This window comes from Mandrillus leucophaeus, unplaced genomic scaffold (genome assembly GCF_000951045.1).
Source record: "Mandrillus leucophaeus isolate KB7577 unplaced genomic scaffold, Mleu.le_1.0 Scaffold115, whole genome shotgun sequence".
NCBI lineage: Eukaryota > Metazoa > Chordata > Mammalia > Primates > Cercopithecidae > Mandrillus > Mandrillus leucophaeus.
The window spans coordinates 4,832,466-4,851,871 of NW_012099765.1; the positions used below are offsets into that span (position 1 = coordinate 4,832,466).

General features: G+C 40.2%; 1 protein-coding gene across 4 annotated transcripts in view; it reads left to right on the forward strand.

Moving 5' to 3' along the window:
- The window catches only part of TENM2 (teneurin transmembrane protein 2), a 998,748-nt gene that overhangs the window by 469,867 nt on the left and 509,475 nt on the right, over positions 1–19,406 (forward strand). The window contains exon 1 of one of the 4 annotated variants that reach the window (XM_011997854.1): positions 365–568. The exons of the other annotated variants lie outside the window; for them this stretch is intronic. Coding sequence (XP_011853244.1) covers positions 430–568 — 139 coding nt within the window. The 5' untranslated portion in view covers positions 365–429. Of the gene's footprint in view, positions 1–364; positions 569–19,406 lie in introns of those variants that run through there. 4 annotated transcript variants of the gene reach the window in all.

Sequence of the window (19,406 nt, forward strand, 5' to 3'; positions counted from 1 at the left end):
AAATTAAGTATACACAATGATGCCAGAAAACAACAGAAATTGTGCATTCCTGCACACACCCATACACACATGCACATGAACAAACCTTTTTAAGAGATATTAAAAAAAAAAAAAAAAAGTCTGTGTCAAACAATGTTAACCCAGAAAGATGCAGAAATGTCAGACACATTACATGGGCAGGACTTGCGGTTGGCATTTGGCTGTCAGCGGGGGAGGCGTCCTCCCCAACTAATTCCTCAGGAACCTCATGCTGAGGCAGTCTACAGGGAAGGGAGCAGAAAGGGAGGAGGGGGAGAGCAGATATTGCCTATTATGTTTTTCCTTCCCAGCTGGAGGAGGCCTCAGCTGTGTCAGACTGGGACTGCTGGTGATTTTCTGTAGTTAGAGGGAAACACAAAAGGAAGAGCAGCCCATTCCCAGCTCACGCCGATGGTGAGCCCACCTCTCCTGATCATTAGCATTGCTGGCATCATTGAATGCAAGCCAGATCGTCTCTTATGGAGACCCGGCAGTACCTCACCTCAGTCTGTGAGTTTTCTCCATGGGAAGGTTGTGATGGAGTCTCTGGGTAAGGATAATGGATGTGCATGCAGATGGGGCTTTGCAAGGACCTGTCCTCACTGGCAGAGTAGTTGGAGTATTTACTTTAACCCTTCAGTGGGTACCCAGGGAGAGATGGGAGACTAGACGGTGAAACTATTTGATTTTGCACCGCAGCTGTCTTACAGTAGTTGTGAATTCTTCTCACTTAGTCTAATTTCTGATTCCTATCAGGTTGTTGATCTGAATTTTTTCTGCTGCCTTCATGATATCTGCCAGGTATTTCACCAGAAAAAAAATTCTGTGAAAATAGATATAAATATAAAATGGAATTTATTAACTGTAAACATCTGTTAAGTCAAGCATCCTGTGTCTACTGCTGAAATACTCTTTCAAGTGACTCTGTCTGCATCTGTCACAGTTTTTTCACCCTCCAGAGACCTATTTGCGGTAGCTCTCTGTGTACTAATGAAAACGTGGGATTGGCTTTACCCTTTATTGTAGCTTGGTGTTAAGACATTTTTAAAATAGGCAAAAGGAAGATAGGGGAAATGATCCATTCTATTAGCAGAATTTTCTTCAAAACATGGATTAGTCTTGCTGCTTCTATGTGATATTTAGTGTGCTGAACAGATTTTTGTGAAACTCCTGGTGTCTTCTGCTGCAGGTGGCTGGGTTTGTTGACAAATCTTCAGGTGTACCATTTGCCTTCAAAGGGCGTGCTGCTGTCTCGTCAATATAAATGGAGTGGTAATAACCTCTCATATTCTAGGGCAATGTATGTTTTACAGAGTATCTTCACTGTATTACTGAGTTGCTCTCATTTTATTATGACATCAGCCCTGTGGGGTAGGTATTCATTCCAGTTGTAATTAGCTCCATTTTTTAAACAAGGAAACTCAAGGCAAAAGACTCATCCAGGGCCACACCATTAGAACTGGACATGTTGGTATTTCAACCCATTTCAAGTCTCAAGCTTTGTTTTCTTATGTATATGAACTGTGGGTAGTATAGGCACAATCAAACAGACATGAGTTGCTGTTTCCATGTTGTATTTTATATATCTATATATCTATCTATATCTATATCTATATCTATATCTATATCTATATCTATATCCCACTTCCTTTTTGCTTACTTAAGCCACACCAGGCACAGTTATGATGCAGAATTAGTTTAATTGCAGCACACCCCACCTCTCTTTTCTACAGCTCAACCCCACAACACAAGCTCATACACACACTTCTGTTGCTCCCTTGGCTTAGGAACACGGGTTCCTGAGATGCTATCGGTTTCCCCTCATTTAAGGAGAAAATCATCAGTAGATCTGATAGAGCTAATAATACCTCTCATGAGTCTAGAGAAAACAAAGTGATGGTTCTACACTGGTGCAATTTCATTTACCTCGATCTAAGTAGAAGAGATATGAGGCTCCAGGAGGAAATCCCCTCATCCTTTGAAACCCCACACTTCAATTATCTCAGATGTTGGGAACAAGGACATGTATCCCCAGAAGCTAGGGAGGACAGATGCCCTCGTGGAGACTCTGTGTCTTCCATTTCAACAAGCATAGTGTTCTCTCAAGAATCTGCCAACGAGAAACCTTGAGAACTAGGAGCAGCAGCTCACCAAGCACCTAGGAATACATTGTAGGACAATTTAGATAAGCCCCATATGATCCAGGGAGACAAGGTCACCCCTCCCACTCCCACCCCTGGCTTTCCTCCAACCAAAGCCATACCACCAAACAACTGCATTCAGTGACCAGTTGCACTTGGCCACTGGTTCTTTGGGAGAACACAAGGTGGGTTTTAAACTGCCCTGACATAGACCCCCATGAAATCATGTGAGACATCTCTATTTGGGTTTTCCAAATATGCTTTGGCAGTGCTTTCTCATATACACTTTCTTTTTTATTTTTTTGTTATACTTTTTTATTTTATTTTATTTTTATATTTTTATGTTTTTTTATATTTTTTAATTATACTTTAAGTTCTGGGGTGCATGTGCAGAACGTGTAGGTTTGTTACATAGGTATCCATATGCCATGGTGGTTTGCTGCACCCATCAGCTCATTATCTACATTAGGTATTTCCCCTAATGCTCTCCCTCCCCTTGCCTCCCACCCCCAAGCAGGCCCCACTGTGTGATGTTCCCCTCCCTGTGTCCACATGTTCTCATTGTTCAACTCCCACTTATAAGTAAGAGCATGCAATGTTTGGTTTTCTGTTCCTGTGTTAGTTTGCTGAGAATGATGGTTTCCAGCTTCATCCATGTCCCTGCAAAGGACATGAACTCATTCTCTTTTTATGACTGCATAATATTCCATGATGTATATGTGCCACATTTTCTTTATCCAGTCTGTCATTGATGGGCATTTGGGTTGGTTCCAAGTCTTTGCTATTGTGAATAGTGCTGCAATAAACATACACGTGCATCTGTCTTTATAGCAGAATGATTTACAATCGTTTGGGTATATACCCAGTAATGGGATTGCTGGGTCAAATGGTATTTCTGGTTCTAGATACTTGAGGAATTGCCACACTGTCTTCCACAATGGTTGAACTAATTTGCACTCCCACCAACAGTGTAAAAGCGTTCTTATTTCTCCACATCCTTTCCAGCATCTGTTGTTTCCTGACTTTTTAAGGATCGCCATTCTAACTGGCGTGAGATGGTATCTCATTGTGGTTTTGATTTGCATTTCTCTAATCTCACATACCCTTTCTTTTGCTTCAGAAAGAGAGCAAGGGATTTCACATTACAAGAATTTCTTTGTTGGAACAATTTTAATATTCTGAAGTCTTTTTCTTAGAGCATTCAAGTATGCCCTGGTTACCCTGTAGCAGGACAAATGCCCTTCCACCTCAACCACAGTCCGCCTTCATGCATCTGTCAACACACAAGTGCAAAGTGATGTAGAATACTACCAGAGTTTGCACTGTGGGGTTGTCTTTTACACTCTCCTTTTTAAAGTAATCCTGAAAATCTCTTAGGAAATTGGTGGAGGGTGGGTTCATAAAACCTCACAACGTCAGAGTTGGAAGGCAGTCTAAATTGTGTGTGGTCCTTATAGTCTCATTATGATGGCCAAGAAATCAATTCCCAGGGAGGCTGAGATTTGTCCCAGTTTACTATGATGGTGACTGTGCTGCATATTTTCTGTTTGTCCTTCACATTCTTTCAATTCATCAATATCTTGCTCTCTGCCCTGGAAGCCGACCCTATAGACTGGATCTGTGGATGCTCTATCCTCTAGCTGATTGCTGGATTGGCTCAATGGGAAGAGATCGAAGATCAGAAGATAGAAGTTGGAAGAGACAGAGGCAGGGGCACTTCCTACCAGCTTCCTCCTTGTCATTGTACTATAGCTGGCTGTTTCTCTGTATCTGAGACAGACATTCCCAGGTAGCCCTCTCCATACAGTCTTCTCTTTCTGGATTCCTCTAATCACTTCCACTTTTTTTTAGCCCTAGATCATTGCATGTTAGCTTTTACAAGCATTTGCTAGTTGTTAGGACTCACATTCTGTACATGGAAACATTTATTAGGACTCTGGTTCTGTAAGTGGAAAAATTCGCTGATTTTCTTGAGCCGTGTACACTGCCACAACTTCTGGTTTCCAGAAACCTTGACCACAACTGTTTAAATAGTCCCTTTATTAAACTCTCTCATATTGCCAAGTTTGGGTGTCATCTGCTTTCATGCTAGAACCTTGATTGATACAGAAACAGCTAAGGCTAAAACTACAGCCAAGTTAGTTCTCCGTCTCCTTAACCCTACTCTATTTGCTTTTCCACCATACTGCTTTTACTATGGATACCTTGATACTTTGAATAAATATATAATCGCTTCATAAACACACAATAATTTTGATAGTAGATAACAGTAGCATGCAGTGGTTAAAAACATAGACTCAACATCTTGGGTTCAAATCCCATTTCTGACACATACTAGATTATTTAACTAGCAGGTTGCTTAGGGTTCAAATTCCAGTTCTGACACATACTAGATTACTTGGGTTCAAATCCCTGTTCTGACACTAGATTACTTAGCTAGCAAGTTGCTTAACTTCTCTGTGTCTCAGTGTCCTCTTTCATAACAATAAAGCTATTGTGGAGATTAAATCATATCAGTTCCTTCAAAGAATTTAGCACATATAAGGGTGTTAAACGTTCATAAGTGCTTAGCACATGGTAAGTGCTCCATAAATGTTAGCTTTTATGAGTGTTTGCTGTTTGTTAGGATTCACATTCTGTACATGGAAACATTTATTAGGACTCTGATTTTGTAAGTGGAAAAATTTTCAGATTTTCTCAAGCCTTGCACGCTGTCATAAAGTTTCATGAGGATAAAGTCATCAGTTCCCAGGATGACTGAAGAGTTACAGGGGAAGTGGGGAGGTGCAGGTAAGTGGGGGTATGTATGAGTCATCACAGGGATGTGAGGAGAGATGGGAAAGGAATGTAGACAACATCATGATGGACAAGCCCGGATGTGCCGGGAAGCTCTAATCCACCTGGGAGGGCTGTGAATCAGCCCCCTTCCAGCAGGGTAGGTGTCCAGTTCCTGGCTGGTTGACCTGGGAGGAGGCCATGGAAGCTATTGCCCCATCAATCTATTGTTGAGAGATACAGCCATGAGCCTGGATGTTCCTGCAAAAATAATGACGCAACAGTTAGTTTACAAAAGTGCTGACAAACCCCACCTGGAGACAGTATTTCTTTAGCTTCAAAGTGTGAAATACAGTGTGATTTTTTTTAAAAACATAGATTCTGTTTTTCAGATATTGATTCTTTCTTTTGCATATTTGATGAATATTCAGAAATGTGAAATTGACTATACTTGAGCATGATCTTACTTGAGTTTACTAAAGCAGCGGCTATACTCAAGCTCTACATCTCTGGGTAGTCACTATGGGTATTTGGAGAGAGAGCTAAATTTGTGAACTGACTTATTCAGGTAGAATGCTATGCCCAGCTCTTCACTGATTAAAACTCCGCATGGCGCATTTTATCCTCAATGGCTTAGCTCCTGGTCTCCCTAAGGGTGCAATAAATTGTGACTTCTCTTACCTAGAACAAGTTTCTTCTCTCCTATCATTAAATAGGGCACTGTGACATGCCTCTGAAAGAAAGAGAAATTAAGTCATCCCGTCTTTCGTTGTTCAGGATGGTGACAACTCTCTGTTATTACTTTATGTCAGGCAAGGAAAGAATTTAATACACTGTTGGAAGGCATTGGACATAGGAGGAAGTGCATGGTGCTCTGTGGCTTCTGTGAGTTAGACTTAGGCCCTAACATCCAATTGCAGGCAACCGAGGCTTCTCCCACTTGTTCCCTTTCTCCTTGTTTTCTCTTTTGCCTTTATTAGAATTTTTATTATTGGCCTGATTCTGATCGTTGGTAATTGTCCCTAGAGTGGACAGCCAGTGATTTAGGTAGACTTGTAAATAGGTAAGTGTCAACAACAGGTTCCACAGGCAGCTGCCTTCTTATCGTTGTTGTTGGGTGTTTTTTGTTGTTGTTGTTGTTGTTTGTTTTTTGAGACAGAGTCTCACTCTGTCGCCCAGGCTAGAGTACAATGGCATGATCTCAGCTCACTGCTACCTCTGCCTCCCAGGTTTAAGTAATTCTCCTGCCTCAGTCTCCCGAGTAGCAGGGATTACAGGTGCCTGCCACTATGCCTGGCTAATTTTTGTGTTTTTAGTAGAGACAGGGTTTCACCATGTTAGTCAGGCTGGTCTGGAACTCCTGACCTCAGATGATCCTACCACCTTGGCCTCCCAAAGTGCTGGGATTACAGGGGTGAGCCACCGCACCCGGCCTTACTGTTCTGTTCATGTCCTGCTGCAATGTCCATGTCCTTGTCCAACAATGACCCACTAAATGTCTCTGTGGCACAAACGTCCAGGTCTATGGGTGACTAAGATAGTGAGTGAATGCCTTTTCCTATCTAAAGTTGCTGCTTTTCCTCTTCTGTCTTTTGTAAAAATGAATCCTACTCTGAGCAAGCTGTTTAAAAAGGAAGATCATCCTCTTTCTCATCCACCATCTTCACTGCGAGTTTCCTCTCCCCTGCTTAATTTTTTACTTCTACTTTTGTTATTCCGTGGCACATTTGAGTTTCTAACATGCTGTGTAGTTATTGATTATGTGATTTTCTGTTTGCCTCTACCCATTAACATATAAGCTCGACCAGAGCAGGAAACTTGGTTGTATTGTTCACTGATCTACCCCATGAACCCAGAATGCTGTCTCATACATGGTAGGCAGAATAAATGAGGAAACAAGTGTCCCGAAGAAGCCACTCCAAGAAATTCTTCAACCTCCAAAAAAGACCCAATATTATATTTCTCCACATTGAGAAATAGGGACTGCTGTTAGAAAAAAAAATCATCTAAAATCATATTCTATCAAAATATCAAATATCAAAAGGGAAAATATCGAAAGGGAAGTTTTGCTTTCTAACTGATCATTGTTTTAGTTTTAAATTATTAAGTTGAAAGCATAAAATGAAAACCATCAAGTAGCACCTACACAGACCCGCAAATGGCTCTGCAGACCATGGAGTGAGGACTATAGGCCTAATGAGAAGTCACAGAATTCATCCCCAGACCCTCCAAGGAAACTGGAATTTCTCACTTCACTCCCCAAGCTTCTGAGAAGCTGTACAGAGCTCTTGTGGCCTTGCCACTCCTCCTCCCATAGACACATTCAGCAATTATCGTGTATCTGCTGAGCCAGAGATGGAAGCACAGAGATAGTGCCGGAAGGGCCACATCCAGCAATATCGCTGACTGAAAAAGTTTTCTCAACTTTGAATCTTCAATAAGCTTCAACCAGTGAGCTACAAGTGCCATCAGAACCAGCGCCCCAGCTAGAAAGAATTAAGCAGATGCAGAAGCACTGCCTAACTTGGGGCTAGCCTGAGAAACACATAGTTCTTGATTCTCAGATGACTCTTTGGAAGAAAATCAAAGCGACTAATTTTTAGTGTCTTTCTCTCTCCTCTCTCTCTCATGCATACGTGCATATAAACACACACATGCACGTGCATGGATACACAGCTGTAAGGTTTTCTACAAGTGAGTTAAGAATATACCTGGCTCTTTCGGAGGACAAAAGATCCCCCCCTGCATATCCCCAAAAACCTTTATTTCACTCTTAGGTGTGGGAGAACTTCCGTCTAATCTTCTGCTTTTCAACTGCATAAAGCATCAAAGCTTCTTTATCATGTAGACTAAACTACATTAAGGATCAAAAAGAACACACAACATTTGTGATGGCCAATCGTATTCCAGAGGGATGCTTCCCTCCCTTCCTCTCATTGTTTTTGTCTATTTCTTTTGCCCGTGTGAAACCCTGTGTGATTTAAGCAGGTGCTCCAGTCTGCAGTGCTCTGGTTGTCAATTGGCAATGGTGGGGTTAGGCATGAAAAGCCAATTGTAAATATTCTCCCGGTATTGATCTCTGCTTATCAGAAAGGCTTTTGCTGTGCTAGTTCACTTCTGTGCTTAGGCAAAGTCTTTGACAGATTTACCACCACAACATATTCAATCTTTTATAAAGTAGCATCAGCAAGCAAGGTGTTTTTCCCCTTTCTTTGACCCGGTTTAAAAAAATGCTTCATTAAGTTTACATAGAGGTTGCAAGGCAATCAAGATTCCTCCTACAGGAGTGGCCAGAAGAATTTCTACAAGTCCTCTACATCTTCACCTCCAAAAGCTGCTGTCTTTGGGGCTACAGAACAGCTGCCGTGTGCAGGAAATACTTTACCAAAATTCAATTGAACTGTCAGACTTTTTTTTTCCACCCTTTGTTCCTTTTCCATTATCACTGATTATCCAGCTTATAAATTCCCCATTCACACTTTCTCTTTGACCTGACTTCTCCCTGTAGAGCAATTCCGGAAACCGGGACTGTGGCCCTAATGCACACACTATTAAATATTGGCACTCAAAGTCACAAGAGTGTATTCCAGCTCTCTTGCTGAAGGCAGCTGGTGCAAGGCTCACTGCTTAGAGAAAAATGTGGTGAAAGCAAGTGAATGCTTTAAAAGATCTTTTAAGAAGCAATACTTGGGATACCTTAGTTCATGTTCCATCCTGTCTGGTGTGGTCTTTTTATTTCTTCCCTATGTGGACCATAGAGAGCACAACTTTTACCAAGAGGCTTTTCCCAGTTCACAAGTCTAAATCATTTCATTCTTTCACGTTAGATTCTTTATGCTGAGAGTTTCAAATGGCAGCCTCAAGCTCCCAAGCAATCAGCAAATGTCAAATGTCCCCAAGCACCGCAACCAGCTGAGATACTGAGCCACTGCCTGCTGAATGAAAATTGTATTATTAGTAGTATAATGTTTCTGGTGGGGTGGGGAATAGGAAAGTCAAAGAAAAGAGAAAAAGTTGCTGTTCACAGACACAAGCACAATTGTCTTCAATTGCCCAGCATTGTCTAAGAACCAAAGTCATTCTAACATCAAATCTGGGGAGAGTTTGCTAACTTCATTACCACTTATGCCTTGAATAAATGATAAATGGCAGTGCACGCTTCTAACTTTTCATGAATTTGTTTTAATACCTAGAATTTTTCTTCTAGGTAGGCTGAACTTCCCTCACTTTAAATTGTCTGTTTACTTTAATTAAGCCTTCCTCCGGCTCTCCAACTTGTTGAGCTTGACAAGCATTAATTTATAGTGAGCATTTTTTTTTCCTTTTTCTTTCTTTTATTTTTTCAACTTTAGCCCTCTCATCCTTGCCTGGCAAAGAAGCCAATGAGTAACTGACAAGCAACTTATTACTAATCCCAGCTTTCTTCGTGGGAAGGTGTCTCAATCAATACAAGTCAGAATTTCCAAGCCACTCCTGCTGATAGTCTGCGTTGCGTGTCTCTGTGTTGGCTTCCTAGCGTAGGCATCTCAGATAGGATCTGGCAGACAGGGAGATGCTGAAAAATTCTCAACTTAACATTCCAGCTGTGGCAAGGAGAAAAAATATATATATTGTTAGGGGTAAATCTGGGAGACTGCTGAGTCTTGCCTCCACTGCTCATACCCCAATTTTAAGCTACATGCTGCTATCCGTTCTTTATGTCCTAGTCCAGATTTGACTTCTGAAAATTTTTCAGTGACCCTCCCTTTCCCCCTGCCACCCACAGTTAAGTAAGGTTTCTCATCCCTGCTCTGAGAACGCCGTCTGTTTTTTCCATCATAGTGCTTCTTATATCCTATTTAAATTAACTTAGCAATTTAATTTAAATTGACTAGATTGTCAGCTCTCCAAGGAGCAAGAAAGCCTGTCTTATTGTCATATCTCACCTGGCAAATCGTAGCTTCTCAAGACAGAGACCTCTATTGAATGTGATTTGTAAGCTCTGTGATCTGGAAGCTAGAGAGAGCTCCCACTCTTGCCTTTGTGTTTCAGACAGTGCATTGAGTTACACATGGCAAATTTACCTGCCTCTTTAGATCAAAATAGAGCGCATTCTTCGGTGGAACAGCGGCACTTGGAGATGGTGGGCCGGTGAGGATTGACTCTTTACTGTCTCCAGTCTATCACCCGCATGCAGAGAAGATCAGGGCCAAGATGCATATTTATGATCTCTGAATGAATGTGCCTTCCCTACCTGCCCACGGGGAGCTCTCCCCTGAGTCTCCCCTCTGCCAGCCACACTCCTGTGCTCTGATGGATGGAGCTGACTGGGCAAATTGCTATGCTGATGAACTGCTCAGCTACCTGAGCAAATGTTCCAGAGAGATCTCCAGGGATATACCACATTTTAGAGAAGGATTCCTCACAGGCTGGGGTGAGCCTTTTAGCCCTTAGCAAGTTGAGTATAGTGGGGTAAGGAAGATGAAAGGACTACAGTCTCAGTGCTCACTTTTCTGCAACCTGAGTGCCTGTCTTTGGGCTGGCAAGAAGCCTTATTGCATTTTTCACTCCTCCCAGAAAGTTATTCAAATTGAGACCTAGAGGTCTGGGTGTCACTGTGCTCACTGAAAGAGCAAAATCAAGAAGCTGAACGGAAAGCACTTAAAGGGAGGATGCATTACCTTAAAATATGCAGATGGAAAACTGACATTATTGTCAATGTCAGAAGTCACCTTTCTGAGTAAACATTTACCTCTGGGCAAATGCTGGGATGTGCTTCTTTCCATTTACAAATGACTGGGTATGCAAATGCAGGGGGTTAGAGTTGCGCCCCAGAATGTGGAGTTGTCTTCTTTCATATATCCATAATGAGGAACATGCAGGAATCTGTCAAAAAAGGCATCATGGGCTTGATTTGTACCTTCTGAATAAAGGGGATTTCAGTGTTAAATCTGCCAGCTGGTTTTGTGCCTAAGTATTACATCAGTCTCTTGTATGATCTTGCATCCTGTGTAAAATGCAATATTTTGGCCTAATGGGCAGGATTAGCACAAGCTGGGAAGCCATAAATGAAAGTTTCTTGTTTCTAGAGAGCAAGTTAGAGCTTTTATATTATCTGCCGTGGAGCTCGGTGAATTTAAATGTATCTCTTGGGCTTTGGTAATATTCGTGTTAATGTCAAAATTGATCCCATTGTTATTGAGATGTGTGGTTTTTTCAGGCTGAAGATGCACAGAGCCTGTTGCCAGGGCTGATGAATATATGCACAGGACACATTCTTTCTAACCGTTTCTCAGAACCGAGTGATGTTCTCATGTTATCATGGTGCCTGCTACCGTATTCTCTTCACAGGTCTGCATTTTTCTGTAAATCACTTGTAAACTTAATTGATATGTATTGAAAACCTACTGTGTGTCCGGCACTTTGTTTGACTCTGGGGATCAAGCAAACACTGTTGCAACAGTGGGCAAGATCTGGGCTCTTTTTCCATAGGATTTATCCCTAGAAACAGAGAGAGGGAGAGACAATAAAATAAATGAACAAGTAAAATATTATAACTGAATATTTATGTTAGTGTTATGTGAAAAAAGAGCAGGAAGAGAGAAGAAATCACAATGAGTGGAGCCACTGGAACAACTGACGACCAGGTGGTATTTAAGCTCAGACAGGATGAGGCGAAGCTCACTTTGAAAATAGAGAGGGAAAGAGCTTTCATGGCAAAGGGATTAATATGTGCAAAGATTCTAACGTAGGGAAAAATTTTACATATTTAGAGCATTAAATGGAGCTAAGCATATCTAGCACAAAACAAGGGGACACAGTGGGATGATATGGAGTTAAAGAGATTCCTGCAGATAACAGATCACATAGGGCATTGTAGCCATGGCAGAGTTTATCATTTTATCAAAAGTGCAATTAGAAGCCATAGAAGGATGTTTCTTAGTTCAGTTTCTGTCTTTACAAAGTATATTTTTACATCCATTCGAATGGCTATTATCAAAAGAATTTAAAAATAGGAAATAAGTGTTTGCAAGGATATGGAGAAAGTAGAACCTTTGACCAGGTGTGATGGCTCACGCCTGTAATCCCAGCACTTGGGGAGGCTGAGACGGGCAGATCACCTGAGGTCAGGAGTTCGAGACCATCCTGGCCAACATGGTGAAACCCCATCTCTACTAAAAATACAAAAAAATTAGCTGGGTGTTGTGGTGCATGCCTGTAATTCCAGCTACTTGGGAGGCTGAGGCAGGAGAATCGCTTAAACCCAGGAGGTAGAGGTTGCAGTGAGCCAAGATCGTGCCACTGCACTCCAGCCTAGGAGACAGAGTGAGACTCCATCTTGAAAAACAAACAAACAAACAACAACAAAAAAACTAGAACCCTTAATCATAGCTGGTGGAAATATAAAATGATATCATTGCTGTGGAAAACAGTATGGTGGTTCCTCAAAACATTAAACGTACAATTACCATATGATCCAAATCCACTTCTGTATGTATACGTGTCAAAATGAAAAGCAAAGACTCAGACAGATACTTGTACACCCATGTTCATAGCAACTTTATTCACAATAGCCAAAAGATGGAAGCAACCCAAATGTTGGTCAACAGATGACAGAATACACGAATGTGGCATCCACATACCACAAAATATTATTCAATCCTAAAAAGGAAGGCAATTCTGACACATACTGCAACATGGACGAACCTTGGTGATATTATGCCAATTGCAAAAAACCAGACATGAAATGACAAATATTGTATGATTCTACTTAAATGAGACATCTTAGAGTAGTGAGATTCATTGACATAGAAGATTAAATAGTGGTTACCAAGGACTAGAGAAATGATGGACTGCAGGGTTATTGTTTAATGGGTATCGAGTCTTGGTTTGAAAAGACAAAAGAGTTCTGGAGATGGGTGGTGATAATGGCTGCCCAATAGTGTGAATGTACTTAATGCCATTGAATTGTACACCTAAATATGATTAGAAATATAAATCTTACATATACTTTAACACAATAGAAGAAAATCACCATATTTTATGCTAGATAGAAAGGAAGCAAAAGAATAATAGCAAAAAGAGAAGAGACTACTGCTCTAGTTTATTATTAAGACTATGATCATTTAGTGGCAAGAGAGAGGCAGAGAATCTCAGGATTTAAAACATTTTAGAGGAAGAGGCTGCAGGACTTACTTGTGGATCATATTCCCGTTCTTTGTAGTTTGAACTCTGATACACTTGAAGTCTGTAGACCACACTTGTGGGGGTAAAAGACTGGCAAAATCCCTTTGACTGGCAGATGTGTTTAAGCTTGATGTCTTGGTGCATGACAAGGAAAGCTTTATTTTTAAACTCTTCAGTAGTCTTGGATGGAGTATGGGAGCTATTGCTGTTGACATGTGAATATTTGCCTGCACTGTCATACAGCAGTCATATGCTCGGTGTGAATGTGGCTTGTCTTGAGATTTGCAGTGATAACTAGCATGTGGCTAGAGTTGTTCATTCTCTCCCTTATTAGTAATGCACGTCTTCCATTAGCATATGCAACTAACTACTCCCGTTCCCCTGTGCTGTGTTGACATTCATTGTAATGATTTATTATCCAAGCTAAATAACCCTCAATATGAAACAACAAACATGCCTATGTTTGTGTTTTCCATTGGTTTTGTTTTCCCTTTCTTGCTTCCACATAAGTAGATGGTTCTTTATATGATAATGACATGCTATAGAAATAAGCAATGGGAAAGCCCACTAGAAAGGTTAAGAATGTTGGTAAGGTTTATTTTTAAACAACTGAACATCCACCAAACTTAGTGACATCCCCCATTAGTGCCTTGGAATTTTTAAAAAACATGTAGATTATTAGGAAAATGTTTGTTATGTGCAAACACTCCATATAAGACTTAATGATCTATGAAAGGGCCACATTTGGGCTTCCTGTGGAGCCTCCACAGCCCTAGAAGCCTTGTTTTATTTATTTGGGATGTTTCCAGGATGATCTCAACCATCAGGAGCACATAATGGTTATGAAGTGGTAGAGAGTGGTGGTGGGGATCCAAGCTCTTAAGTTAGACTGCCTGAATTTATATCCCAGCAAAGCCACTGACTGTTGACCCAGGAGGATTTACTTACTTACTGAGCCTCAGTGTCCCTCTTCTATAAAATGGGAACATTAGCCATGCCTTTCTCATGAGAGTCTTGTGATGATTAAGTGAGATAATAAATGTAAAGCTCTTGCAACAATACGTATCTTAGAGTAAGTTCTCAATAAAGGTTAGCTGTTATTATCATCAGTGAACTGCAAATAATATTCTCATAAGAAAGACATTATATATGAAAAGAAATAGGTATGGAAATATATAAAAAGATGAAGAGATAAATGTATACATAGAGGTCATTACTTGTGTGAATATGTAGATAAAACAGTGAAATTAATGTGGAGATTGCCTTACAGTTTATGGAATGTTTAGTGTTCGTGAAGATTTGGTAGTATTTTGCCCATTCAACAGAGACTCGAAATCTTCACCCATAAGTAATTTGATGTTATTTCAAAGGCACATCCTCACTCACTCTGGTCATTTTATTTTTTACGGAATGTATGTAGTTACATTTTAATCACTGTGATTACATTTAACATCATTTTGGACATTGGGGCCTTTTCATTGGCTAATGATAATTTCTGTATGTTAACATCACAGAAAACCAATTGCATTATATTTTATCCAGTTAAATTACCTTACCTGACTTACTATGGCAGTTTTGTTTTCTTTGTTTTTCTGTCCAGTTGCCACTTAAAAACTAACCCGGTTATTCTTGCCGCAGGTTTTTCCCCAATAGAAAATTGTTATTGATGTTTTGTAAACACCATATTCTATTCAAAGGTAAAAGGCTTCTTCAACTTCCCATTTTTCCTGTGATTTTTTTCTATACTATGTCTGCAAGTCAACACTCCTGGGCTCAATTAAAATATGTATTTAGCCACTGGATTTGCAGAGAAATGATCAAACTTGAATACTAATACCCAGGCTATTGCATATGAATACAAGGATTGTGTCCATTGAGGCATGGCTTTCAAGACAATGGCCAGTGAACCCAGGATGCCTGTGGGATTATTAGAGCTTGGTGTGGGTCTAAACCTGAATTTTGCTAGTTTTTTTCCCCAGTAAAGACAGACTTCATTGTTCACTAAATTCACAATTGTATGGCTAGAATGTTCACAGGAGAAATTCAAAGCCACTTTCTGTCTTTCCAGTGTCTAGTGATCCCATCTGCCAGAAGTTTATTTTCCCAACATGTGCTCCAAGGACTAACACATTGCGTCAGGATAGCACTAATATTTGTTGAGTTCTTACTATGTGTCAAGCCCTCCAATCCTGGCTGTGGAAAGAATGATGAACAAAGGTAGGCACCGCCCCTACCTCATGGAGAATCCATTCAATGGATTGGAAGAGGGAGTGATGTAGTCGTGGGAATCAACTGGGCAGAACAGTAAAGGCTTAGTGATTAAGAATGAGTATTCCAGACAAGGAAAGCAGGATATACATGACTCTGTGGCAAGTTAGAACATGGACAGGTGGGGAACGGAGAGAAGTTATGGATAGCTGCAGCAAAGGAAAGCAAAGTCCAAAGTGATTCTGGAGAAGCAATAAGAACCAGTCTACCTAGGCAATGTTAGGAGCTTTGCACTGACTTTTTATACCAACCTTAGTACAATAATAGGTACTATTGATATTCTTATTCCAATGTTTAAGCAAAAGTGGTAAACTAACTTCATTCCTTACCTAGCAAGTGGCAGATGCGGAATTTGAACCAGAACTTGCTCTGGTAACCACCATGTTGCACTTCCTCTGTAAGGTGCATGCCTAACATTTTTACGGAGTTTTGACTCACAGCGTTATTATCCATTGTCAATGTGGTCTTTCTATAGGGTCTGTTACATAAGTCTGCCATTGGTTTGCTTTTCATTAAAAAGGAATCAAACTAACCGCTGGAAGAGTAAACGGGATACAACACAGTAAACTTCTAAACAGCTTTGGTTATCTGTACACTGAATCCTGGGTCTCTAAGACTCAGAGGGAAGCTTACAATGAGGGTTTGAGGGCTGTTGGTCCCACTGGGCAGGACCATGGAGAGAGGATAGTACAGCTTTCTTAGCGGTTTCCAAGTTGTAAAGCCCAAAATTAGAATTTAAAGAAGGCAAAAATTGGATATCAGAAAAAGTTTCAACGCACTTAAGGAACAAAAATAACTTTCTGAGATTTAATACAAAGAGAAGGAAGAGAATAAAAGAGGAAAGGAGAAGAAAGGAGAGGGGAAAGAAAAGAGAAAAAGAGAGCAACATCATTACATTATAAGGCTACTTCAGTGGGTCTCTCTATCTCTCTCTCTCTCTCTCTCAACTTTTAGTTTGAAGCTAAACACTTGATAGATTAGCCCAGCACTAAAGGAAATGTCCTCTTTTATGTGTGAAAGCTTGGTAATTGCTGCAGAAAGATACTTAGTGGCTCCTAATATTCATATAATCAGATTAGTTTTGAATCCTACCTCAGCAGAGGATGTTGGAATAATCCAATTCATGCCTGTTTACCTTGTCTGTGTATTCACTTATTTTTCTAGTCATTTTATCCTTTCTGTTGGACTCAGTAGGTGCTAGCAACAAAGCTACCCCAGTATCTTGAATTCCTTCAAGTACTGATTCAAAAACGAAGGAAAAATAGTAGATTTAAATGTTTGAAGAGGAGTAGGGTTTTGTTTGTTATTTGTTTTTGCTTGTTTGTTCCTTTGCATTCTTGGTAACAATTGAAACAATTCTATGGCTCTCATCCTATGCTACTAAAATTTTGTTGGGCAGTTAACATCTCAATTCATAGCAACTGTCTCATGACCAATCCTCTCTGAGCTTTGAACATATGGCTGCATCTGATGGCTTCACTGATTTCACCAGGGAGAGTTTTAGAAGATCTCTATTTGAGGGGGCAGCCATTACACAGATGAGTGATACACTGCTGGAATTAATTATTGCTTGCCAAGTTTAAGGATTGATTCATTCTAAACTCAGAGCCAAAAACTCATCTTAAAGCTGAAATGTTTTTGATTCACTGGGTCCAGCTCCTCTTCACAGACCCTCTAACCTAGCGCCATGTGTGTTTTGCTGTTAACAGTGAACTACGTATCTGAATGCCCTAGTTTGAAATACACTTTCTAATTATATAAATATGGTGGCCATACAGTACCTGGGACTCATAATTAAGGATGATCTTACCTTGCAACTCCAGGCTTCCTTTTTGTTTTCCTGTGAAAGCTTCCTTTCTTCCTGAAATGAAAGTGGCATTTCAGCCATCTGTTGTGGGCTCTGTCAATAAAAGAATCCAATCACATTTTACCCACATGATTCTGCATGAAGAATAAACTTGGTCTTTATAAATTAATGTGTGTTCCCTGAAATTTAGGAGTGGCCTTCAATATTTCTGAACTTTCCTAAGACGAGTACCACTTGAGAAAAATAATATATCAAAAATATTATAATAATTGCTGGAATTTAATGGAGAAAAGTGGCGGAGAGTATGGGTGAAAGCTGCAGGTCAGTCTTGGAAATCTACCTGAAAGCATGTCAGTTGGGTGAGCTTTTTTCCCTGACCAATGTATCACTGTCAGGACATCACACTTATGGCTTGATTAGCTTTTTTAGGCAGCATGGCTCTCTATTCATTTTGGAAGTTATCCCAGTGGGCAGTCTCCTAGGTTTCCCTGGGGAAAGGGTACAGGCCAACGTCTCTCATTTTATGTTAGGACTTTGAAGTCTGACGTTTTCAATTACATACCAGGCCCGACATTTTCTTTGAATAAAACACTTACCAAGTATCAGACCCACATTTTTTTTTGCAGTTTATAATACAAAAAGCACCCTATTAATAGTTTTCTTCATATAGATTGTCACCATGCCAAGTTTAAGCACCTATAATAGCCAGGTTTGCATGTTAAATAGAATCAGTATTCTATTAACCAGAAGAACAAATAAAACCATTCTCAGTTTTCCATATGTTTAACCTCCTTGAAACTACTGACAGGTCTTTTATTTTGGAAGTATATTTTACAGGGAAGGAGACTTCCTAAATATGATTTAATTCTTTTCTTTTCTCCAGAGAAATAGGATTTAAAACTTTGTGCTTGTACCCTCCAGAAATGGCTCAACCAAACAGAGTCAAAATATCAGAGCAGTGAAAAAAGATGCTATATTGTTTCAGACTCAAGATCTGTCTCTTGTGATAAAGAGATTTAAATTCTCACTATTCACCAAGGAAGAGCCAATCTGAGCCATGGAATATATTGAAATGATAGAATGCTTTCAAGTTTAGCATTTTTTGTGTGTGTGCTCCATGGTTGAAAATTCTGTTGGAGAAATATGGTTAGACTATTTTGACAATCTTTAACCTGCTTAAATTGGATTTTTTAAAGTGCACAAATTGATGTTCTGCCTACTTGGAGAATGTTTTAAAGATATCAAGACTTCAAAGAAAAACAGTGAGAGTAAATCAGATGCAAACATCCCTGTATCCATCCTAGCAAAATTAGTTTAGTATTTCCTAGGGCAATGCTAAATTAGAATGATGCTCAGGCATTAGGGCAAGTACCACTGGTAATCATCGTTTTTGTTATGGGGTGGGGGGGTGGCTGAGAAAAGAAAATATCTTTTCCTATCTTGTAGGAATCACTAAATGACATCAACTTCGTATATATTTTCTGAGGATACAATTGAGAATTCTTAGTGTCCCTGCTACTGTCACGGATAATTGTGTCATTTTCAAGTCTCTTGGAATTTGGGGTGTTAGGTGGCCTTTCTTACCCTTGTTGCTCCTTCCTGTCCTGCTATTTGGTCATCAAATACCATTCTCTCTCTTACTGCAGGGTAAATTAGGTCCTGAAAATGGCAATGAGTATTAGACATGATTTCGGCTCCAGAAGCTGAAAGCATTTTTTTTTTAAATGAAGCCAGAGAGATGGAGTGATCTGCTTGATAATAAAGCTTAGCTTTAATGCCAGCTCCATGCTGTTACAGCATATTACTAAACAGCAAGAACTGTGGCACAGATGTTGTGGCGGCCATATTTTACACCATCCAAAAGGTCATGTCGCTTGTTATTACATTCAGAATCAATATTAAGTGAGCGTTCCAAATTTCAGCTGTCAGTTGAATTTATTGCTGCAAACCAAAGCTGAAGGGTTCTCGACTGTGATTCAAGCAAGCTAACAAATTAACTAATATAAGGGCACGCCTAGAAGATGCAGGTGACCCACATGCCAACAGCAAAAGCTTGGTTCTTACATTGCTGCAAGAAAGAGCTGCTCCAGCTGCCAACCAGAAACAACTGTCATCTCAATAATAAAAGGGAGGAAGGAAGGAAGGAAGGAAGGAAAGAAGGGAGGGAGGGAGCAAGGAAGGAAGGAAGGAAGGAAGGAAGGAAGGAAGGAAGGAAGGAAGGAAGGAAGGAA